At 49.4% G+C, this 24,287-nt stretch overlaps 2 protein-coding genes across 6 annotated transcripts in view; one reads left to right on the top strand and one right to left on the bottom strand.

Annotated features, from left to right (window-relative positions):
• The first annotated feature begins 6,149 nt into the window (after nt 1-6,149).
• On the top strand, nt 6,150-14,621 carry SLC35D1 (solute carrier family 35 member D1). Its single transcript, XM_034064382.1, has 12 exons — nt 6,150-6,306; nt 6,755-6,788; nt 6,878-6,964; nt 7,190-7,257; nt 7,644-7,715; nt 8,816-8,884; nt 9,179-9,281; nt 10,062-10,154; nt 12,141-12,208; nt 12,462-12,540; nt 13,336-13,418; nt 14,017-14,621. The coding sequence occupies exons 1-12, from the start codon at nt 6,212-6,214 to the stop codon at nt 14,123-14,125; spliced, it is 960 nt and encodes a 319-aa protein (XP_033920273.1). The 5' UTR covers nt 6,150-6,211; the 3' UTR covers nt 14,126-14,621.
• Nucleotides 14,622-16,756: 2,135 nt separating this feature from the next.
• MIER1 (MIER1 transcriptional regulator) overlaps nt 16,757-24,287 on the bottom strand; it is a 40,568-nt gene continuing 33,037 nt past the window's right edge. For 4 of the 5 annotated variants that reach the window (XM_005151188.3, XM_034063769.1, XM_034063768.1 and 1 more), the window contains exons 10-13: nt 23,080-23,174; nt 22,447-22,574; nt 20,661-20,800; nt 16,757-19,960 (exon numbers count right to left, since the gene is read on the bottom strand). In XM_005151188.3, the coding sequence (XP_005151245.1) occupies nt 19,635-19,960; nt 20,661-20,800; nt 22,447-22,574; nt 23,080-23,174 (689 nt within the window). In that variant the 3' untranslated portion in view covers nt 16,757-19,634. The remainder of the gene's footprint in view (nt 19,961-20,660; nt 20,801-22,446; nt 22,575-23,079; nt 23,175-24,287) is intronic. The other variant, XM_034063767.1, reaches the window with a different exon arrangement.

The raw sequence follows: 24,287 nt of genomic DNA on the forward strand, positions 1-24,287 counted from the left end.
AAGAAAAGGCACTTTAAGGGTGACCACACAAGGGGCCAGCAGCCCTGAGGGGTTTCCCTGCAGTCTGCACCCCTGGAGATGCTCAGACCTCACCAGACACGGTTTTGTGGAACAGAAGCTTTCCCCATTCCCATGTCATCTTTCCCACCTCTTTGCTATGGCAGTTCCTGCCCCAGCCGAGCCGTGGCTGTTTCCAGAACCCCAGGTGAGGAATTCCCCTCTTCCCCAAGAAGCCACCCTTGCATCCCACATCCCACCTGTATTTTTCCCTGCTCCTTTCACCTCCCTCCCCAGCCTCTTTGGATTCAGCCAACAAGGCAAAACCCCCTCAAAGGGGAAGCCCATCCCCATGGGGCTCAGGGTACAGGTTATGGGGCTCAATGGCTTTGGAGCAGCCGTGGCACAGACCAGTGGGGTGCAAGGACACAGCTCCTGGAGCTGATATCAGAGCCAAGCCTTCCATAGGGCTTCCACAGTTTTCTTTTTAAGCCAGCAATAACTAAAATCATAGAAGCAGATTGGTTTGGGTTGGAAAGGAGCTGAAGGTCACCCAGCTCCAGCCCTCTAGGTTGGATGGCAGCGATACCTCACACTGGAGACAGAGACTAGAAATACTAGAGCTCTAGCCTAGAACCAGAACTATACAGCAGCAATAGCCCCTGCACAATCTGATGGTGCAAACAGCAAGTTTTCCCTTGGGGAACACAGTGAGCCAGAGTCACACCGGCTGCAGCGGCTTCAAAACACTCTTGTTCAACCCAAACCAGGCTCCGAACGGCAGCGAGTGCTGCTGTGTTCCTCTGTTCTGTGAGCTGACCCCATTTGGTTTAAGGGCTGTTCAACTCTTCATGAATGAGTCAAATTTCAAGCACTTTCCTATTACCTGACCCACTAAAAGAGCTTGAAGGGCCTCCCCGTCGCCTGCAAACGTGCAGGTTAGAACAAATGGGGGGGAAAGCATCAAACCCAACCTTGCGGTGCATGGAAAGTGCTGAAAACACAGCAAATCTGCCCCACTGGCAGCCCTGGGATGGGGCTGCAGCTCGGCCTCCCCTCAGGTTGCTCACACGTGTGTTTCTAGTCCAGTTTCTAGGCACGTGCAAGCTCCAAAGGCAGGTGGAATGAGACAGTTCCCCTTATTGGAGAGGTGACAACCTGCTGTTGTCTGTGACAGGCTCCTTGGACATTAGTGCTGAAGAAACACAAACTGCACAAGGAAAGAGCTGTCCTGCTTGTGCAAGCCCAAACCATGCGAAGCCCTCGCTGGCAGCGGGTGCTGGACCGAGCAGCACACAGAAGCAGCAGCTGACGCACACAGAGTGAGGCTTGTGGGCTCTGAATCCGGGTGGGAGCAGGCTGGAAGCTGGGAAGAGCAGGGAATGGGGGTTCTTACCTTGCCAGAGCTCAGGATGTGCTGCCGGGCCCCTCTGGGGCTGCCAAGCGCTGTGAGAAGCATCAGCAAGTGCGAGCCTGACCTAGATAGAGAAGCTGAGAGTTTCCAGTGTGAGTCAGTCCATGGGGAAACCCAGCATCCCCTGAAGAGGAGCCTCGGGGGAAGGGCTGTCCTCTACTCTTCAGTGTTCAGAGCATCTGGAGCCACCCTGGCAAAGTGAAGTCCATCCCAAGTGGATTTAGGATGGAGTCAAGGAGCACAAGGTGGTAGGAGCTCAGTGAAGGGGTTCTGGGGAGCCCCACCAGTAAAAGAACGTGTTTCTGCTAATCCCAGGAGCACACAATGGAAACCTCCTTAAGGGCTGAGGTTGTTTCCATCCCCTCTGGTTCCAAGGGGATGCTGATGGGCCACAGACCCCCTGCTCCCAAACCAGCCCTGCTGCAGAGCCTGTGGCTTCCTCTTTCATGTCGGTTGAAGAGTTAACCTCAGTAACAGTGTTAACCTCATTAGAGTGCTGCAACCACAGGAAATACCACACTGCTCACCCGCCTCTGCCCTCAGAGGAGGAAACAGTGGGGAGCTTAATTCCCCTTCCCTTGGCAAGGCAGACCCCCCTCTGCCAGCCGACCTGGGCTGCTCCAGGTCTGGAATGATCCGTGGGGTTTTATGTCCGGGAAGCAAAGGGTGGGTGAAAGCAAGAGCATCCATCTGCTACCACCATGGCACTGGAGCCTCACCGTACGCTGGAACCATAATGTGGAGTTATAGTGTCATATATAACCCACCTGTGCATAGAGCTGTACACAGCCTGAGCAAGATGGGGTTGGTGGGAATTCTTTGTGTTATGGATGTGTTTAATGCCTTTTGTAAGGAAAGGATTTGTATGGATCTCTCAAAAGCCACTTTTAGGAGGCAGAGGGGTTGGGCTTTGCTATGGCTCAGGGGTCCTGGCATGGAGGGGACTGAGCCAGGGAGGACCCCAAGGGAATCCCAGCCCCTCTGCAGGGCTGCTGGGGCTGGGGAGGAAACCCTTTGGGGCACACATCTGGGGCCAGGGCTGCACATCTGGGCCTGGAGCAAGCACGTGCAAACCAGGTTATGTCATCTGGATCTGGGGTGGCACTGTGGGGCTGCACATCTGGAGCTGGGTGAGGGTGAGCACATCTGGCTCAGACGGCACACTTGGAGCCAGGGCAAGCTGGGTGCAGCCATCTGGAGCCAGGGCAGCACATCTGGAGCCGGCACAGCCCATTTAGCACTGGCACAGCACATCTGGAGCCAGTACAGCACATCTGGATGTGCTGCCGTGTGCTTCCAGCCATGGAGCATTGCAGCTGCTCCCCAGCACCCATCCAGGCTCAGCCCTTTCCCAGAAAGGGTGTCGCAATCCCCCCCCCACCCCCCCGATGCTGCTCGTTCCCCTATGTTCCAGCCCATCACCCGTCTATCTGGTGCCGGTTAAACTCGTGTCTCCTCATCGCTTCCTGAGTGGCCACAGGGAACTGCAGCTTTGAGCCCCGTTGCAGCCAGGCCTTGGGCAGGAAGGGAGCAGTGGGATGCTCCTGTGAGGCCCTTTCCCATGGCTTTCTCTTTCCCGTCCTCAGAAATACCGGTTGCTTTGGCCTTCCTCTGGGGTAGGTTACACAGGGGAAAGCCTTGGCTTTCCAAACCCCATCATGTATCTTGCTCCCCCTGGGGCATTTGGTGATTTGCTCAGATCCTCTTCACAGCCTGGAGCCAGGCTGAGAGCTGGGCTGGGGCAGCCTGGACAAGAGAAGGCTCCTGAAGGAGAGACCTGAGAGCAGCTCCAGTGCCTAAAGGGGCTGCAGGAAAGAAACCTGTAGAGGGGCCTGGGACAAGGGCCTGTAGGGACAGGCCAAGGGGAATGGTTTGAACCTGCCAGAACAGGGGAGACTGAGCTGAGCTCTTAGGCAGAAGCTCTTCCCTGGGAGGGTGCTGAGGCTCTGGCACAGTGATTCCATGGTTCTGCATCCAAAGGTGGGAATACCTCCCCAGCATTTTGGTGCCATGGAGAGTCCCTCCAGAGGCTGGCACAGCACAGCAGGGCAGGCTTCTCCCAGCATGCCCGAGGAGGGTGCCTTCACTGCTGGATGCCAGTTCCCATTGGGATCCAGGATATTCCCAGCCTGTTTCCAGCTTGCTGTGTGCTGGGGTGCACCCAAGCAGCAGAGAACAGGGGCAGGGGAATGTGGGGCCTCTGCTCTGAGCGGCTGCACAGCCGCCTCTGCAGCCGATTGCATCTCAGACACTTCCTCACTGCCGGCACAGACCTGCCTGCTCCTGGCCCCACACCAGCACCGGATCCAAACCCTGCCATCACCTCTAGACCTTCCCTCTGCCTCATCCCAGGCTATGGAACCCCTTTTATCCCTCCTCATCCTGGGACGTGCACAGCACCCTGGGGTCACAGCCAGTTTGGCACCGGGGGAGCCCTCTGCCTGTGCCAGTGGCCAAATGAGATTAAGATTAAAAGGGATTGATGGAATGTGTGTGATCCGTGGTGGGCTCGCCGCTGGCTGGGAACACTGGAATCACTGCATTGAGTCACAGGCTCAGTTTAGCAGGAAGGAAAGGTCGGGTCAGGGAGGGTTTTGCTGCCAAAGTGAACACTTGTGTCATACCCAGAGTTGTGCTTGGCACGGGGGACGCTGGCAGTGGGTATAGCCATCATGAGCACCAAACACCCTTCTCCCCATGTCTGCATCTCTGCAGCTGCATTTTCTGCTGCCAGCAGAGCCCATCCATTCAAAGGGTCCAAGTGTTTGACCCTAAACCCACCATCGTGATGTTTGTGCTGTGGATGCTGCTGGAGGATGAGGGTGCTGTACCCGTGGGGGTTCCCCACACCCTGATGGGATTCCCCATGTGCCAGCAGCTCTGTCAATCACTGCGAGGTCACCAGCACTGCAAGTGGGGCTGGATGTGCTGGCTGGAGGGCAGGCTTGGGAATGGGGGCTGCTTGCATCAATCCCTTGGCGCTGGGGCCTGGGCAGGATCAGGTTCCTCTGTGCTGCTGGAAGAGTAAATATTTCCAGGTCCAAGCTCGCACTGTGGCTTGATAAGGATGGACAGGACTTGGTGCGGGAATGAGGAAGGTGGTGCCAATGAGAGAGCCTTTGAGTGTGGTTCTTGGCTGGGCTCAAAGGACATCCTCAGTATGGGAAAGGTGCTCCTGGGGTTTAAAGTCACCCTGCTCTTGCTGCAGCTCAGTGTGAGCCGTGCTGGGAGCAGCCCCTCCTCCGCCTGCTCCCCTTGGCTGGGAGTGGGGTGGCAGCAGGGATATGGGATAAGAAAGGAGTTTGCCAGGAAAAGGAACAGGAAGTTTGGGCAGAGGTTTTGTTTTCAGCCCGCAGTGGCAGGGAGGGGAGCGTGCCAGGGCGAGCAGCAGCTCGTGCCGTGGGGTGATGATGCTCCATTTGATGCTGGAGGGTTGGTTGTGCCTAGGCAGGTCTGGATGAGCAGGGAGATAATTGGGAATAGAAAGCTTTCCAAAAGGGGATGTTTCCTCTGCCAACAGCAGCCATGGCCAAGGGCAACAAATACCCGGAGCCACTTCACCTCCAAAGCGCAGCAGCTGCTGAGCTGGGCCCATCTGTCTTTAGTTCATAGAATCATGGGATGGTTTGGGTTGGAAGGGTCCTTAAAGCCCATCCAGCTCCAACCCCTGCCACAGGCAGGAACCCCTTCCACTGGAGCAGCTGCTCCAAGCCCCTGTGTCCAACCTGGCCTTGAACACTGCCAGGGATGGGGCAGCCACAGCTTCTCTGGGCACCCTGTGCCAGCGCCTCAGCACCCTCACAGGGAAGAGCTTCAGCCTCAGAGCTCAGCTCAGTCTCCCCTCTGCAGGTTAAAGCCGTTCCCCTCCAGCAGAGCCCCCCCCGCCGCTCTCTCCCGTGCACCCCTCAGGGCGCTGCTGCTCCCCTCCAAGCTGCCTCCTTTCGGGAATTCCCTCCCCGCAGCCCGGGGGCAGATTTCACCTCGGGAAGGGAAAGGCCGGAGCCAAACGCTCGGGGTCACCCGAGGGCAGCACCCGGCTCGGTGCTGGGTGACTCAGTGCAGCCGGGCCTGAGCCCGGCACGGGGGGGTGGCCCCTTGCATGGGTCACCTTGTTCCTGCAGGCACCCGTGCAGTGCCCCCCCAGGCCCCTGTGCAATGCTTTCCCCCCCACCCCGACTGCTGTGTGATGACCCCCTATGCCAAGCCCCCCATGCAATGCCTCATGCAGTGCCAAGCTCCCCATGCAATGCTGTGCCCCCAGGCCAGACCCTCGTGCAATGTCCCCTGTGTGATTTCCCCCTTACCACACTCCTGTGTGATACCCCCCATGCCCCCCACACCAGACCCCTGCGCAGTGACTCCCTGTGCAGTACCCCCCAGCAGACCCCAGTGCCCTCCAGACCCCTGTGTAATTCCTTACTCCTACGTAATGCTCCTCCCGTGCCGTGCCCCCCATGCTACACATGCTATACCCTCCTGTGTGATGCCCCCCCCGACCCCTGCTCGATGCCTCCCTTCCGCTCCATGCAGTAACCTCGACCCCAGCCCTCTCTCCCCATGCAATGCCCCAGGCCCCGGCTCCCTGCGCTCAGCCCCCCATGCGCTGCTGCGCTCCCCCCCGCCCCGCCCCACAGCCACCCCCCCCGTCCAAGCCCCGCCCCGTCCGACGCCCTAGGCCCCGCCCCCAGCCCCGCCCTAGCCCCGCCCCCCGCAGCCATGCCGCCGCGCAGACGCCCGGTGTCCGGTGCCGAGGGGGGCGCCCCCGCGGGAGCCCCCGCGCGCGGCGATGCGGAGCGGCGCATGGCGCGGTGCGCGCGGCCGCTGTCCGCGGCCTTCTACGGGCTCAGCTCCTGCCTCATCGTGGTGCTCAACAAGAGCGTGCTCAGCACATACCGGTAACGGCGCCGCGGCCTGTGCCCCCCCCACCCTGTGTGCGCCGGGGGGAGCGGGGCTGATGGGGACCCCCCCGTGCGGGTTCCCCCTCCCTCTGCATGCGGGTACCCCCGTGGAGGTGCTCCCCTTCCCCCCATCCTGGTGTGGGTGACCCCTTCCTTCCTTTCACCCCTAAGGCAGGGGCCCCTCTTTCTCCTTCCCCCCCTTGTGTAAGTGCCCCCCCTAACGTAGGTACCCCCGTCACTTTCACCCCCAAATGTAGGTGCCCCCTTCCCCACCCTCGTACGGGTGTCTGCCCCCCTGCGATGTGGGGCTCCCACCCCCGATGTTTGTTCCCCCTTTCTTCCCCTCCTAATATAGGTGCCCTTCTTCCTTTCCCCCCCCCTTATATAGGTGCCCCCTTTCCTCCCCGATGTGGGTGCCCCCCTGACATCTGCTCTCTGCCCACAGGTTCCCCTCCTCTCTGTGCGTGGGGCTGGGCCAGGTGAGTGGGGTCCCCTTGCATCCCCCCTACCCCGATCCCCCCCGTGCCGGGGTTGCCATGGGGCTGACCCCCCCCCCGCTCTGTTGCAGATGCTGGCCACGGTGGCGGTGCTCTGGGCGGGCAAGGCGCTGCGGGTGGTCAAGTTCCCCGACCTGGACAGGCACATCCCCCGGCGGGTAAGGCCCTGCCGTGCCCCGAGGCCACGGTGATGGTCGCAGCCCCTCGGCCTGCCCTGGGCTCCACCGGGTGTTTGGCAGTGGGATGCTCAGTCTCCCTGTCCTGGGAGCCCGTGGCAGTGGAGCTCGGAGGGGTGGGGGGAATGACCTATATCAGTAAGATAGGGGTGCTGCTGGCTTCTTTCCATCGCTCACCCGGGTGTTATCCCTCTTACAATATTCTAGACGTTTCCTCTACCTCTCCTGTATTTTGGGAACCAGATCACAGGACTGTTCAGCACAAAGAAGCTCAAGTATGGATGGCTTTTCTCTACTGGGGGGTATAAACTGGGGTGTTTTGGGGGGCCTGGTGTTCGTGGGGAGCTGCTGCCAGCCCTGAGGCTTTGCAAGAGTGAGGGTGACCCAAGCAGGAGCCACTCGAGGCGATGTGGTTCCTTCTCTGTCCACACTAAAAGGAGCCGGATGTGCGTTTCCATCTGCTTTACCCCAGCCAGAAACACTGGGTCACCCCTGGGTGAGGGGTTGGGGATGTCCCTGGGGTCCCCCATGCTGGCAAGGGCTGATATAGGGGATATATTTTGGGGTGTGGGGGTAACACCGTTTCCATAAGGAACCTGTAGGGTTTCCAGTGACTCCGTGCTCCAAAGGTGCATTTTGCTGACCCTCATTCCTCTTGCAGCCTGCCCATGTTCACTGTCCTGCGACGCTTTTCCATCCTCTTCACGATGTTTGCCGAAGGATTCTTACTCAAGTGAGTGTTCCCAGCCCCATCCCTTGGTGTCGTGTAGAGTTAGAGGATAGGGATAGAGCTCCTGAAGCCTGAAGGTGTTGGGGTGATGTGTGGCGTGTGAGCGAGCTCTTGTGTGTTGGGATATCCATGTGGTCAAGGGGCTTGGCACTGAGCCGGGGTTTCGGAATGACGGAGGGAGGAGGAAGCGGATGCAGGCAGCTGCAGTGTGTTACATGGTGTGTTACTTGCCTTGATCTGCTCAGCCCTTCTCTGGTGTGCCTGTGGGAGCGGGGTGAGATGAGGTGCTGTGCAGGGAGGATGGATGCACTCTGGCCATGCAGGGTGGGTGTGGAAGTGGAAGGTGCTGGGTTCATCCACCACATCTCATGGCTTGCCCCTGCCCTGTGCCCAGCTGAGCCCTGCTCTGCAGCCAGCAGTGTCATGGTGCTCTGCAAGTGTTGCTTTACTGGCCATGGAAGTGCTCAGTTGGTGGAGCGGGGCCAGAGAAGGGAATGGAGCTGGTGCAGGGCCTGGAGCACAAGAGAGATGGGAAAGGGCTGAGGGAGCTGGGGGGTTCAATGTGGAGAAGGCTCAGGGGAGACCTGATGGCTCCCTCCAAGTGCCTGACAGGAGGATGGAGCCAGGAGGGGCTGGGCTCTGCTCCCAAGGAACAAGGGATGGGACAAGAGGAAACGGCCTCAAGCTGCACCAGGGCAGGTTTAGATGGAGCTGAGGAACAATTCCTGCCCCAGAGGGTGCTCAGGCATTGGAACAGGCTGCCCAGGGCAGGGCTGCAGGCACCGGCCCTGCAAGTGTTCACACAGCGTGTAGATGAGGCCTCAGTGCCATGGGTTAGGGGTGGCCTTGGCAGTGCTGGGAATGGTTGGACCTTATCTTACTGTTCCTTTCTAGCTGAGCTCACTGCATAAACCTGCACCTCACCGATGCCAACTTGTGTTTGTTTTTAAATCACAGAGATAATTGTCTAAAACTGTCTTGTTTTTACTTGCTGCAATGCTGTGCTTGGGGTGTTCTCCCCCCTCTGTACATGCCGGGAGGAAAAACTTCTCCCTCTCTTCTCACAAGAACTCAGTGCAGGTTTGTGCTGCCTCTGCCTTTAGGAAGAAGTTCTCCTGGGGTATTCAGATGACAGTATTCGCCATGATCATCGGAGCCTTTGTAGCTGCCAGGTGAGCTCCCCGTTTGCTGTCCCCTCTCCTGGAGCTCTGAAGGGTGCCAGACAGCAAAGCCAAAGGGAATCCAGCACACGATGTGCTCCAGGAATAGACAGAGGGATTGCTGACTCCTTCTCTCCCCCTCAGACATGCTCTCTAGTAGGAAAGAATGTTTCACCGACCCAAATCCCAGCCCTTCCTCCCATGATTAACTTTTTCTGACAACTTGTTAGCTAAACAGGAGGTGGAAGGAATCTTGCAAGTGCAGCTTCAAACTTTGACTTCGCTTTTTTCCCTCTCCTTTCCCAGTGCTGACTTGGCATTTGATCTGGAAGGATATATTTTTATCCTGATTAATGATGCCTTAACAGCTGCAAACGGGGCCTATGTGAAACAGAAGCTGGATTCAAAGGTAGGCTGACCTTTGGTGCTGAGCACTGTAACGTCGCTGCTTGGTTCAGGGAGTGTTACCCCATCCCTCGCCCAAAATCTCCTGTCCAGAAGGTTTGGCAATACCTCTCAGTGCCAGTGGTGCCAAACGGCACCAGTCAGAGCCATGTCCCTGTGCTGGTTATGACTGCAGCCTCTTGTGACAGCAAAGAAATGGCATTTTGATTGATGCAGACCATAAAGGCTGTTGCAAACTTGTTACCTGAGTCTATTTATATTTATGTATATGTCTGTGTGTGTACACACACAGACAGAGCTATATTAATATGTATGTATTAAAATATGTAAAATTATAAATATCTGCATTTTTATAGAGAATTATGGGATGAATCTGAATGGTTGGGGTTGGAAGGGATCTTAAAGCTCATGTAGTTCCAACCTCCCTGCCTTGAGTATGTATATATGTGTGTATAGATATATATCTCTATATAGAAATATATATGTGTATATATATACATTGTCTATTTGTATCTATAGTCAGATATATAAAAACTGTATACATATCTATATATATATAGCTATTTATCTATACAGATAGATATCTACATATCTATGTAGATATTTATGTAGTTATATAGATGTCTATTTAGTTAGATCCAGATAAGACCACACTCCAACTCTTCTGTCTCTGAGAATCCCCCATGGGTTCAGCTCACAAACCCAGTCTTCAGCAGCACTATGAGTAAGGTTTTATGTTTCTGTTTGGAACCAGCTTAAATGCACAGATGTTTCTTGTTTCTAGGAGCTGGGGAAATACGGTCTGCTCTATTACAATGCACTGTTTATGATCCTGCCCACCTTGATCATTGCCTACTTCACTGGAGATGCGCAGAAGGTAGGATTCCTGCCCCAAAAGACTATCATCTTTATTGACACAAGAATTTAGGGGCAAAATGGGTTGCTGAGAAGAATGTTTTACTGTTCCTTATAATGTACTTTGCTGTAACGTATCCTTCTTAGGAAAAAATGGGAAATACTCAAAATTAGAAACTATAAAGTCATTTATTAGCCCCAGTTTGCTCATAAGAACTACTTAGTGCCTAAGGGAGGAAGCTAGGGCAAAGGATGGGAGAGTAATGACCTCAAAACCACATAAGCAGAAAGGAACCCAGCCTTATGCTGGACTTACTTTAATTCCACAAAGTTGCTCCATTCAAGCGTTTTTGTAACGTTTGAATGGAGAAGTGGGAGAGCAATAGGTGAAACAATATTACTCAGAACAAAGAAGTTGAGTGTTTGCAGGATGAGTTTCTTCAAATTCCCTTTTGCCCTTCCCTGTTGCTGAGACAGTTGAGATGCTCTAGGGGTCAGTTTGCTGGTGCTGTCTCATCAGAGCATGATCTGATTTACATGTGGTTACATATATGTGACACTTATATTGTAGTATAATAATATGTATTATTTAACATTAACTATTAATAATAGTAGTTATTATTAATAATAATTATTATTATGAATAATTATTGCCTTAGCTTATGTGCAGCCGTACTCGGTTGCCTCTCCTGAATAAGAGCACTCTTTTTTCAGTCCTGCACGGGTGAGCATCCCTCTGCATGGTTAATAAAGGCAAATGTTGAAGGCTGGAGGTGTTGCTGGTGCCCAATAGACACACGTCTGTACCCCCCACGCTGTACCCAGAGGGCTTTTCTCTCATTAGGAGCCTAAAGCCCTGATGAAGGCCCTCAGTAAGCAGCCACTAAGATAAGGAGCTGTGATTAGTGAGGTGACTGCAGAGGATAAAGGGAGCTCAGACCCTGCCCTAGATAAGGGTTGACTTTGCCAGAGGGGAGACTGAGCTGAGCTCTTAGGCAGAAGCTCTTCCCTGTGAGGGTGCTGAGGCGCTGGCACAGGGTGCCCAGAGAAGCTGTGGCTGCCCCATCCCTGGCAGTGTTCAAGGCCAGGTTGGACACAGGGGCTTGGAGCAAGCTGCTCCAGTGGAAGGTGACCCTGCCTGTGGCAGGGGTTGGGACTGGATGATCTTAGTGTCCTTCCCACCCAAATCAGGCTGTGACTCTATGATAAAGTGCTCATTTATAGGCAGGAGCTGGCGAGCAGGGCGCAGGACGTTGCTCTGTGCTGCACTGTGCAGCCTCTGTTCAGCCCGTGGAGAAATCTCCTTTATTTTTAGGGCTTTTTCCTCCCCTGAACAAACTCCTCTCTCCCTGGCCCAGCTCCTGGCAGCCGGAGGCACACAAAGATGCGCTTGTTGGGGCTGCTGCCAGGAAACCACGGTTGCAGCCTCATGAAAACCCCCCTTGTGCAGGGCGTGCAGCCGGACGTGTCCTGCGGCAGAGCCGGGCTGGGGGCTGCATCGTGGGGGGCCACGATGGGGAGAGGGAGGTTTGCATGGGGAAACTGCCCCCATCCATGTGTTAACTCGTGTAGTTCCTTAACAGGCATCAACGACAAGGATTGTTGTGTGAGATGCAGAAATGGGGGTGCTGATGGTGGCAAGCAAAGTCCTGCATATAAAAGATAACTCCTGGGGGTTCCATCCCCCTGAGCCTGCTCTGCTCCAGGCTGAGCAGCCCCATCTTGATGAGCTTTATGGTCCCTTCCAACCCAAACCAGTGTGTGATTCTATGGTACTGTGGTTTATAATGTATGTGTGAAATCCTCCTTCATGGGGAGGTGCAGAAGAGCTCCTTGATTTGGAGGTGATGCTGACGTGGACAGCCCGAGGACATCACCCTGAGCCATGTTATAGTTTGTTTTTTCCTGCTGTGACGTGAAAACCAACGTCAGGAGCTTGTTTCTTGTCTTGCTGTGAATGACTGCATTTCCTTTTCCTCCTCTAAGGCTTGGGGTGTGTTTCTTGCAGGCAATGGAGTACCAGGGCTGGGCAGACACGTTCTTCATTGTGCAGTTTATGCTGTCGTGTGTGATGGGGTAAGGTCACCCCCTGCTGTGGTGGTGGGTGCTGCCATTTGGTGCATTCTGGGTTAAAGAAATAAATCCTTAGTCCTGATGGGGACAACGTTGCTGAGAGCTGTGGCAGATGGAAATCATTTCCTACCCTGCTTCAGTGCAGGTTTAGCCCAAAAAAGCAGTGGTATAAATACCACTGTAGAAAAGAGGGGGTGAGATGGGTGGTGATGCACAAAGCGTGTCCTGAAAGCTGATGTTGGCTCTTCTCCTGCAGGTTTATTTTGATGTACTCCACGGTTCTTTGCACTCAGTATAATTCTGCTCTTACAACTACAATAGTTGGCTGCATTAAGGTAAGTGGCTTTCCCTGCTCCTTGTCCATCCAGCAAGAGCCCTGAACAGCCTTGGGGCATCCACAGCATCCCTGCAACTGCTTCCAGTAAGCATCCACATGGTGCATCCACACTGTGCATCATCCCTTGGCTCTGCCTACACAAGCACAGGGGCTCTGGGGCTTTCCTCATGTGCTGCACAGGGGGCAGGACAGCTCCAATGGGATTCATTTTTTAATGCATTCATTTCTTTGCTGCTGTCTGGAGTACAGGAATACTCTGTGCATAGTTGCCTGGCAAGGATCTGTGTGTGGCACTGAATGGGGTTGGTGCATTCAGCTTCCCCAGGGTTAATGATGTGGAAAACAGCCACAGTCCCTGCGATCTGCTGGGTCATTGTGGCCCAACAAGCCCATTGCACGAATAGATGGGTGCTCCTGGGTGTTATTCTGGGTTTCAGTACCCAGCAGTGGGTGCTGAGGCTGCTCTGGATTGGAGCCTTTGTAAAAGTTGCTCTAAACCTGCCCATCCCTGGCAGTGTTCAAGGCCAGGTTGGACACAGGGGCTTGGAGCAAGCTGCTCCAGTGGAAGGGGTCCCTGCCTGTGGCAGGGGTTAGAACTGGGTGAGCTTTAAGGTCCCTTCCAACACAAACCATTCCATGATTCTATGAATCCAGCCTTGCCAGCACTTGCCTATTCCATGCTTCCTGCACTGGAGGTTTCCTGTTTCCATAGTGGTTAATGCATTGAGCATAGGCTTGCCTGGGGCTGTACAGAAACATGTGCTCTTGCTCCTCAAATCTTGTTTCTTTGCAGAATATTTTAGTAACCTATATTGGGATGTTTTTTGGAGGAGACTATATTTTTACATGGATGAACTTCATTGGTCTAAATATCAGGTAAGAACAACTTTATTCATAGCTTTTACTTACGATTTTAAGTGAAAACTGCTGTCAAACTGGAATGGTTTGACAGGCTCCAGGCTTCTTTCAAAGAAATCCCTGTGGAATTATCTATCAGTGCTGCAGCAGAGGAGCCAGCATGGTGTCGACCCATGTCTTGCAGCCTGAAATGAGCACCACTCTGTCCCTGCACCCAGCTCAGGCTGGAGGAGCTCCTGGATGGACTTGCGTTGTTTTAAAGTCTGGAGAATACATGAGCATATTTTAGCAGCAAACTGAAGCTGTTCTCAGTGTTGCAGTTGGGAATCCTATAATTACGGCAGCAAAAGAAGCATTCTTTAGTTTATTTCAGCTGTGTTTTAGCACAGCCTTTGGCAATGTTGCCTTTCTGTGTTGTGAAAAGTCTCCTTGTCCTTCAGCAGGATCCTTCAGCAGGTCCAGAACCAGGTTAGGGACTTGGGGTAGCAATGTTTGGGCAGGAATTAGACCAAATACCTGGTGTCTTAGGAGGCATATGGAGAATTTATTTGCCAGTTGATGCTTGCAGCAGATCCTTGACCATGGACATCTCATGATGTCTCCGCTCATTTTGCAGTATTGCTGGAAGCCTGGTGTATTCCTACATCACTTTCACAGAGGAGCAAAAGAGCAAGGAGTCCGAAGCTGGCAGCAAGATGGATATTAAAGGAAAAAGCTCTGTGTGACCAAGCAGAGGCTTTTTTGGGGAAGCAATCTATTTCTGTTCAGCTGATCACAGGCAGAATGTGGGAAGGAATCCAGGCATCTGCCATGGAGTAACAGTGATGCTCTTAATTTGCACAATCTCGATGGCTGCCTTTACAAATCATTGGGAAGATCACTGCACGGTGAAGAAGACATCTAATTCAGACTGATCATGAGGAATTAATGGGGTTCTAATAATGCTGAGATTTGGCAGAAGTGATTGGCACAAGCAGCATGTGTTTGAATCGTGGAGGACTGTACTGGCTCTGAGGGCTGTACCTGAGCATCCTCAACCACATCCCATCTTGGTGCAGCTACCACCAGGGTGGATGCTGGGGCTGCTGATGGTGCTTTTATGAGGCTTAGGAACGTTCCCAACAAGAAGGTTTTATCTCCCACCAGTGCACTTGGCAGGGCCACAGCCTCCCTCAACCCACCCCAGGGTCAAAACACTTAGGATTTGGGAAAGCTGCTGGCTGCTCACAGAGTGCTTTGGATCAGTGGGGAGCAGATCCAGAAAATCCACTGCTCCTGCCATCCTCTTCCCACCCAGAATAATCTAAAAGAGTCCCAGGGACTTGAATCCCAGAGTAGTTTGTTTTGGAAGGGACCTTAAAGCTCATCCAGTTCCAACCCCTGCCATGGGCAGGGACACCTTCCACTGGAGCAGCTTGCTCCAAGCCCCTGTGTCCAACCTGGCCTTGAACACTGCCAGGGATGGGGCAGCCACAGCTTCTCTGGGCACCCTGTGCCAGCGCCTCAGCACCCTCACAGGGAAGAGCTTCTGCCTAAGAGCTCAGCTCAGTCTCCCCTGTTCTGGCAGGTTCAAGCCATTCCCCTTGTCCTGTCCCTACAGGCCCTTGGCCAAAGCCCCTCTCCAGCTTTCCTGCAGCCCCTTTAGGCACTGGAGCTGCTCTCAGCTCTCCCCTTCAGGAGCCTTCTCTTGTCCAGGCTGCCCCAGCCCAGCTCTCTCAGCCTGGCTCCAGAGCAGAGCTGCTCCAGCCCTCGCAGCAGCTCCATGGCCTTCTCTGGACTTGTCTTAACAAGTTGATGGGAGCTGCCTGGGGTTTTGAGGTGTGGGATTGGTCCCTGCAGCATTGAGCACAAGCACTTCTGCTTTGGCCAAGCCCCATCCTGCAGGTAGCAGGGTTTTTGATATCAAGTTGTTTTTTGTTTGTGACCCATAAGAAGAATGGGGTTTTTATTACGTTGGCAGTGTTAGCTGATTTTTAAAGGTTGTTTGACACAGCACTTCTTTCTATGTCTCTTCTTGGATTGTCTTTTGGTTTTAAAAGGACTGTTTATAACTTTGGTTAAAAAACACCATTTTGGTAATACTCTGTATTTATGAATTATTTTGTATACGCTGCTTTAGTAACCAGGAGAACAGCTTCTACAGACACTAGAATTTGTTTCTGGAAGATACTTGCTAAAAACTTAACTGCTGTTGGGCAAAGCTGCATCTATGGGAGTACTTAACACTGAAATCCTTACATGTGATGTGGATTTCTGTGGCAGTGCTGCAAAAGCCTCATGTGCTGGTATGAGGCTGCTGCTGCCTGCTCCAGAATCCCACTTCACCTGTGAATTCCTTCTGGTTTTGCCACATTTGCTTGTCATTTGGCTGTGCTGAGGCGGTTGCAGTCAGGATGTCCATTCTGTCTAAAGCTCTGATGGGTTTGGGGGTTATTTTTTGAATCTGCTGGTTAGATTTGTTGGTCCAAATGGTAAAATATTTTTTAAAGCTTATTTTGTCTGTAACCAGGCACCCTTCAGTGCCAGGCTCTGGATGGTATTGCATACACTGGGAAAGCAAACAGAGTTCCTACCATGCTATTTTCTATGCTGTTAGTCAACTAAAATTGTTTTCTACATAGAATCTATTTACAAAATGACAACTTTAGTGATTAAAAGGGTGACCTTTTGATTTGAATGTATGGCAGGATTTGTATGTCAGTAATGAGCAAAAAGAAGTTTATGTGCCTATGTATTTTTGTACTGGCTTCAAATAAACCAGTATCCTTCCCTCCTACCCTGCTCCTCCTGCCTTCTGCCACGGGCTGGCCTGTGCTTCCCTGGAGCAGCAAGAAAAGGCTGGAGATGGTGACAATAAAAGGGATGCAGCAGGTTGGTTGTCCCTTGTGTGTATGGGTGGAGGGATTGGGGGGTGAGGGAGGTCTCTTGGGCTTTCAGCTTTGACTCAGAAGTTAAAATTAACTAAGTAACAACCCACAAAGAACTAAGTCATAGCCCACAGCTCACCCATTGCTGCCTCTCCTTCATGTCAGCACCGGCCTTCCTCTCTTCACTGCCTTCCTTTATGTGAGACTGCCTTTACATTAAAGCCCACAGGTCTCTGGGCTGCCTCTTCAGCTGCTCAGCTACCAGCAGTCCTGGGCTGCTGCTGCCCTGGGCCAGTGCTGGGGAAGATGGATTCAGGAGCAACCTTGAAAGAAAGAAACAGTGCAAAGTTTAACCAGAAAAGGGTGTTTTGTTTCTGTGGTTTTCACCACACTGCTACAATGGGGTGGGTTCTTCACCTCCCCCCTAAGCAGGAATCCTCTATCCCATGCTTTGAGCAAAAAAACTCAGGAATTCTTTCTACAGACAAGTTATGTTTAAAAAATAGTTTAATAAGCTTTTTCAGAATTGCAGACATAGGGAAGGGGATAAGAGAAGGGAATTACTAGCAGTGCAAAATTACCATGTGTGGAGAATGTATAAAACTAACTCGTATGTTTTGTGTGTGTGGTTGGTTGGTTTTATAATATCCCATTTAATCCTTTAGGAAGCCCAGCAATGAGGCTGACTCTGTTGAACTGGGCTCTCCATGCAGACTGCAGTCTTAAAGCACTTCAACATTGACAGCACTTAAAAAACAGACCCAACTCGTGATGTGAGGCTTCAGTGCAGTTTGGAAACAAGGCTCCAAGCTCCAAACTGCACCAAAGGCTTTGCAAATGAAATCAGAGTTACTTTAGTTCTATGCTTTTAAACAGCTTTAGTAGTGCAATGACTTATCAAGTTATAGTGGCTGTGGGTTGAGGAACATGAACAAAGTCTTGTATAAAACACCAGCATAAACAAAACCTAAATCAGAATTAAATACTCTTAAAGTCTAGCTGAGCATTACAGAGCTGCTGATTATGGAATGTCAGGTGTCTCCTACACGTCACCAAAAGGAAGGTAAGATAAACCAAAGCAACAGTCCTGAAAATATACACGGTGCTGTATTTCACACACAAGCCTGAGCCAATTGACTTAGAAACGTTTCTATCAGGTTGTGGAAGCAAATGAAACTGTATCAGAATAAAACTGAAAACAGGACTCTACTTGCAAAAGAAGCACTGCACCACCGTCAGTCTGAAACAGTCTCAAGCCCGTCTTTGATCCAAGGCTGTGATGCTTTGGGTTTGATGAATCAGACTGGGAAGTTAACAGCAACCTCTTACTAAAGCAATCACTTCATTACTTGATTAACGCAGGCTGTAGTTAGCAAACCTCTCTGCTGTGCCTCTCCATGTGAACTGCTGGCTAATTCTAGTCAGATGTCACCTTCCACACGTCAGCTGGGCCAGTCAGAACGGAACATTCATAGCACTTCTGGGAACAGCAGGTTAACAGCTCCTGTAACCCATCAGGGTGACAGAATCAGGCCGGATCCAGAGGATTTGGCTCATTATTGACCAGAAAGTCCAAGTTCACGTAGTTGAAGAAGAGACGAAACCAAACAAAACCTTTAGCAGTTGGGTTGTAGGGTGATAAATCAGTTTCAAACCATAGGACTGTACATTTAAAACCGGAATCATAAAGACTCATAAACGTGAAAATAACCGATTAAAAATGGCCAGCATGCCTGTAAGCCACAGGAGGAGGACACAAGATGATAAATTATACAAATGAACAACGTTCCTATTTTTTTAAATACAGTAGATGTGGCTTTAAAAATAACAATAAACCAAAACACTGGTATTAAAAACTTTTCATATTTCATGGACGTGAACCCTACCTGCAATACTCTCACATTCTGCTAGTGGGATGGTGAACATCACACCCTCCACATACACTATAAAGAATCCTCCTTTCTCTCACCTTAAGCTTAAAATCCGTACCTACTCTCACTTGTTACATGTGAAGCTCTATACAGAGTGTGTCTTCTGTGCCAAATACGTGTATATGATGTTCCTGCTCCCACTGAAACACCCATTCAGACAAGGCCCACTGGTTGTCAGACATTCCAGCCCAGGTTCCTGGCTGCATGTCCCTTTCCAAGCTGTACAGCCAGAATCCCTTCCCACTTCCCTACCCTTCCTGTGCTTGGTGAAATGTGGAAGGTGACAGCCTGCAAATAAAGCAGAGGATGAGCTAACATCTGATCTTGGTGAAGCATTTGGCTGAGGTAAAATTTAGCTGAGTTCAAAAAGAAAAGAGACCCCAGCTAAGGGAACCGAGGGACTCTGTGCAACGCAAGCCTCATGCTTAACACACCCTTAGCATTACTATTTGCCATAAAAAGTAAGAAAAATCATTGTTTTCAAAATCAAATGACTAGTAACCATTCTTGATGTCAAGTGTTGACTGTTCTCCGAGAAAAAAATAACATGATGGTGGCTAAAAAGCATCTTTTAAGTCAATTGGTTTGGTTTAGGGGTATTTTTTGTCTTTTTTTTTTCCTAGAAAAAACTTCAGCAAAACAAAAGGAAGCTGACATTAGACTCAGGATATCAATTCTCTCATAAAAGTTTACCAACTGTACAAGTTAAGAAAATTATACAAGCTTTTGTTTTACGAAAGGACAGTTCAATCCAAGACATAAGTACTGTAAAAATCTTTCAAAGGCTACAAAGGAATCTGGAAAAATACAGAACGTATTTCTTTAGCCCAGATAAAGAATATGGAAAGACATCATTGATGTCAACAATTTTACATAGACAAACCTGACCTGGTTTATTTATTTACCTTTTAAAACTTCTATATATAAAAATAGTTGTGCTCATAACTTTCAGGATTTATAAGGGTTCCTTAACAACGGGATGGTGCTTTCCTCTCGCTCTCGGTGCCTGCTCTGATGCGTGTCTATTTAATTTTAACCTCCTGCAAGGTTCGAACCAGCCCCTTGCTTCAAATAGGATGCTTTGTTCACTTGTACAATGCTTACATGGTGTATTACACACAGAAGTTTCTTTAAATGGATTAGGCTGGGAGTAGTTTTGTACAAACTCACTGTTTCACTAATGTTTTTTAAAAGCCTTACTGTTGCTCCCAGAACTGCAATTGCCAGCCCTGAGAAACAGAATATTCTCCTACTGCTCTTCAGCACTGAATAAATCCCCAAAAATCATCAGTTCTTAAGAGCCACCTAGAAGGTATTAGGAAAAAAAAATCTCAGCAGATTGCTTTAGGGAACTGGATATTGCAAGGTAACCCATCAACCCTGAAAATTTTAGACACCCCAAATTCACTCCAAGGAATAAAATCAGCTCCTAGCACTCAGTCATCCAAAGTTTCTAGTTCTTCAAGCTTCCCATGTGAATTTGATTCTTGGAAGAACTCTGAAGAACCTGGGCTCTCTTTGCCATTGCTGTTAATTCTTCTTCTTTTTAGAGGTCTTTCGTTTTTTTCTTCAAAATCATTCTCGTTTCTTGAAGTTGAATGAGCAAGTTTTGGGTCGATGGAAAGGTTCTCAGTCTCATACCCATTTGTATCCAGATCTGTGTGAGGTGTTTTCTTCCCGCTGGTAGGTCCATTTACATGCAATCCTTCAGTTTTTGCTTCGTCTTTATTTGGTATCTCACCTGGGCCATTAGCAGACACCCCTGTGTTCCAGAGACACAGTGTAAGACACACAATAGAAGCATCACCAGTAACAGTACAATCTGAGACAGGTCAGCAAAGCAGAAGTGTAACTAGGCCCATTCAACTAAAAACCCAGTATTGTTCTCCATACCCTTGCTGGGTGATGGACAAGTGATTTATTTCCATACAAATGACACACTTCTCACATCAGAGTTTCTGGAAGCCTTTACAAGCAACACAGCCAAGAAAATGTCCTGGAATCCCCTAAGTGTACAAGCTGCAGGGAGACTGTCCTTACCTGGGCACTTTCTGTAGCTTCCTCTTGACTTTCACAACCCCATTCACACCCAGGCTCCTCCCTCCTCCTGCAACTTCTCTCACCTGCTTCTTTGGAACTGCTGTCCCTTGCTTTTGAGGCTTTCTTCCCTCCTGAGTTATCCTGTCCTGGCTCTTTTCCCATTCCTAACTGGCCTTTGATGCCCCACACCTGGTAAGAACAGCCAGTGGTGTTCCTGAGACAGGCACTAGTGCTACACAATAGCCCAGTTCCCACCTTGGTCCCTGCACTGGCAAACGTGTAGCTGTTCTAGAAACATTTTGAACTTGATATTTCTAGCATCTTGGAAAACATTCAAAGCTAAACTAGGTTTGTTTCTCCCACTTGGATTGTCATCTGTGATCATCTGGCAACTGCTTTGGAGGGACAGGACAGGCACTCACCATTCTGATTGCTGCTGCTGGTTGTGCTGTCTTCCCGCTCAGACTGGCTGGTGCTGCTGTTGGAAGTTGTAGGAGGAGGGGACGGAGCTCTACTGGATGCAGCACTTTCACTTTCATCCAGGAGACGGTCCATATAATCCCTACACAACAGAAACAGCACATTCAGCTCTGCCTTTGCAGTGTAAAGTATTGGTGTTATTTGCACATAAATATTCCCTGCACATGCTGCAAGCGTGACCAAGTCCCATTTTAGATCTATTGAAATGCACAGGCTTATCTTGCAAAGTTGACAACTTCAATATCTCCTGGGTTAACTTCCCCAGGTATGGTTTCTCCACAGTAACCATGTGTTTACTGGCCAACCTCACAGCCAGCTTCTATAAATTCAGGCTGTGCTTATGCTAAGTCCCATAAGACCATGTACAAGCAGGAACTTCAATCTGCTGTGACGCTGTGGACTGTGTTCAAGGAGATGCTCTCAGGCAGCTTTGTACTAAGTTCTTGCAATTTGCTGCAGCAGCAGTAACGTGCCATTAAGGTATAAAGCAATACCATACCATTAAAGTAAGTAAGTTCTGTGCACGTACAGCCTCAAGAAGGCCAAAGTTAAAAGGAAATGAAAAGCTTCAGAGTGAAAGATGATTTCCATATCTGAGATCTATTACAGTCCTACAATTTAGGACACTAATAGTAAATCTCTTATGAACGATTTAAACAAACAAAGCTGGCTGGTAAAGCCCTTACAGTAGCTTGGATTAGCTCCAGGAACAGCACAGCCTCACACATAACTATTCTGGAACTGATACTGCACCCTAAATTCCCACATCTATCTGCAAAATCAGTCAAGAATAGATAAGTACAATCCTTAATGGCACTTTGGATCACCATATGCAGGTAACTTCAAAAGGATCAGAGAATGTTTGAAGTGATTAACAACCCAAAATGTCCATTTGGAAAAAAATAAGATGGAAGAAAAGGGAGAGACAGACAGTCCCTGACAACTGGTTAAGAAATTAGCAGCTTCTCTGTAACAGTCTGCTTTACAACGCCACAGATGGCAACTCTTAATGTCATACTGCAAGTTCACTTGAGTGGTCCAACAGAGTTCAAAACATTTAAAGAAACACTGATATTACACAGAAGGATCAACAGAAGCCAGGAGCAAACAAGCAATAAAAAAAATAGTAGAAAGACTTGGAAAAAGTCAGCAGAAGGAGTGGAATAGTAAAATCACTGCACTGGAATGAAGGGCAGAAGAATATGTTGGCTCACTTGCTCAGATTTGAGGGAGGAGAATACTCCGTTACATGCATTCCCTCTCTGCCTGTCTGAGATGTGAATGGGAAAGGAGCTCTGTACACCCAAAAAGGGTCCAATATGGAGCACTGTGCTGGCCAGTTCTTGCCAAACAACACATTCCAAGACTATAGTACAGCACAAATCCCCCCTGAAACTTGTGACTAATGCCTCTGTATAAAACACGGCATTAAAGTAAACCAAGCATTTAAAAATAAACCCACATATTTGCAGAAATGCTACATGGGTGAAACACTTCAGCAGCAAAGAAGCTAAATTAAATAGCTGCTCAATGCAAATTGTTGGCCCTACTCCAAATAAATCTACTTTAGAAGCCAGATTATACTTTTCTTACACCTTGTCTGGTTTCCTGCTGCAAACTGGGACTATGGAATCCCCTTGTTGTGATGCCATTTCAGATTAGAGCAGTATAAGATGAAAGACTTAGATGCAACATGTAAAAAGCACATAGAAATAATGCACATCTTACGTTACACCAGGGTGAAGATTGTATTTCTTCTTTCCAAATCGTGTCTGCTGCGCAAAGAAATCATAACGCTCTGATTTCTTCCACATGTAATAAAATGCTACACACTCACCAACTGATCGTGTTCGTACCTAGGAAATAGGTGCCATGCAAGTTTGGGTGAATTTCAAGATCTTTTTTTTGCCAAAAAGCTACCATTTAAATCAAAAGGTGTGAAATTCAAAGTCAGTGCTTCTTTAGACAACAGAGGAAATAGTGGAAACTGTTGACTGAAAATTCCAGATGCCCAGAAATGGAGATGTAAAGTCTAATAGTGTTTTGGAATAACAAAGATATCCTGAGGTGCTGCAAGCAACAGCTTCAGCAGCAATTATTCAAGTCTCTTTCAGCAGCCCACTCAAGATCCAAGTTAAAGACCCTAAGGATGATGTATGCAGAGGATTTTTGCACTTCCCTGAACTCTGGGTTCACAGGCACAGTTATAAAGGATTCTGGACTTTGAGAAACCAATTTGGACATATATATAGGAAAAACAGAAAAAGTAAATAATTTGTGAAGGAAATTGAGGGTAAGATTTTATTTATTATTACATTGCTTTAAATAAAATGTGAGAACTACACTTAAAATCAGTTTTACCTTATTTGCCTGAATCACATGAAAATCCTTGCCATAGACTTTCAGCCCTTGTTCAAAGTTCCTGCATTCTTCTTCTGTCCAAACAGATAATTCTTCTATAGGAAGAAAATGCAATAAATAAAGCACTTAACCAAGAAGCATACGGTCAATAGAAACAAATTTCAGTGACAGTTTCTTACACCATCTGCTGACTCAATGAGATCCACCTCCAGAAACTTCACTTACTGCTACCAAAATGAAACTCTCCCTTCTAGTGAGTAGGTGGGCAATTTGGCTGCCTTCAGTAGCTTGTCAGCAGGGACTGTTATAAACTTCAGCCCTGCCACATGGTGAAAATAATGAGGCAGCAGAAAAGAAGGGGACTGAAACCTGCTCTCACCATTCCACCACTACAACCATAGGAAGTAGGTATCCTTCAAGCCAGGACACAGCACAAAGGAGTTCATGCTGTGGATTCAGACTGATCGCTGGTAGCTGGAAGAAGCATGGGAAAAGGAATGAGGAATGAGATCTTCTTTACTGCTGGCAAGAGCCAGCTTTGACAGGCTGTTAAATTCAGGCAGGTAGAATAAGAAACTGCGTTGCTCACACTACTGGATGGGAAAACTTAGTCCCACTGAAGCCAGAATAAAACCTCTAATAACTTTCAGCTACATTTCTAAGAAGTTAATATAATTTGGCCTTATTGACTGCTAAGGTCAAGAATAAATAAGGTTTAAAATAGTGGGAGAACAAACTAATCTTCTCTATTTGATCATTCTTGTCTTGCGATTTGCACAGGTTTGAAAGCAGAACCAACAGATCAATGTGCAAGGAAAACAGCTTATGTCTTATCTTAGTTTCTTGTTCCTTTGAGTGTAAGGATCAATACCAAACCAGGAAATGCTGAAGGCTCCCAAAACATCTTTAAGACAGGGGTCTTTTTATTGTTACACTCTGTTAAACAAAAGGTTTAGATGCTCATTCTTCTTTATTTAGAATTGTGCATTATTTCATTTTCTATTTCATGGTTGTTCCATTAACTTTGATGACTGAAAAGGTCTAGAAGAACAAAGCAGAAATGTGCCCAAGGAATGCACGATTCAGTTCCTAAGAAGTTGTTCTAAATTCCAGCCTGTTATTAAAGTCACAGATATAAATCCAAGCTCTGTTGACAGGTAGGGAATTTACAAACCCGCTTTGAAAAGGTACCTGCTAATACTACATCT

This window comes from Melopsittacus undulatus, chromosome 6 (assembly GCF_012275295.1).
Source record: "Melopsittacus undulatus isolate bMelUnd1 chromosome 6, bMelUnd1.mat.Z, whole genome shotgun sequence".
Lineage (NCBI taxonomy): Eukaryota > Metazoa > Chordata > Aves > Psittaciformes > Psittaculidae > Melopsittacus > Melopsittacus undulatus.

Bases quoted from the DNA above. Each gene is read 5' to 3' on its own strand.
- SLC35D1 (XM_034064382.1), top strand. From the start codon at position 6,212: ATGGCGCGGTGCGCGCGGCCGCTGTCCGCGGCCTTCTACGGGCTCAGC. The intron at 8,885-9,178 runs GTGAGCTCCCCG...CTCCTTTCCCAG, and splicing joins GGAGCCTTTGTAGCTGCCAG to TGCTGACTTGGCATTTGATC. The intron at 12,541-13,335 runs GTAAGTGGCTTT...GTTTCTTTGCAG, and splicing joins CAATAGTTGGCTGCATTAAG to AATATTTTAGTAACCTATAT.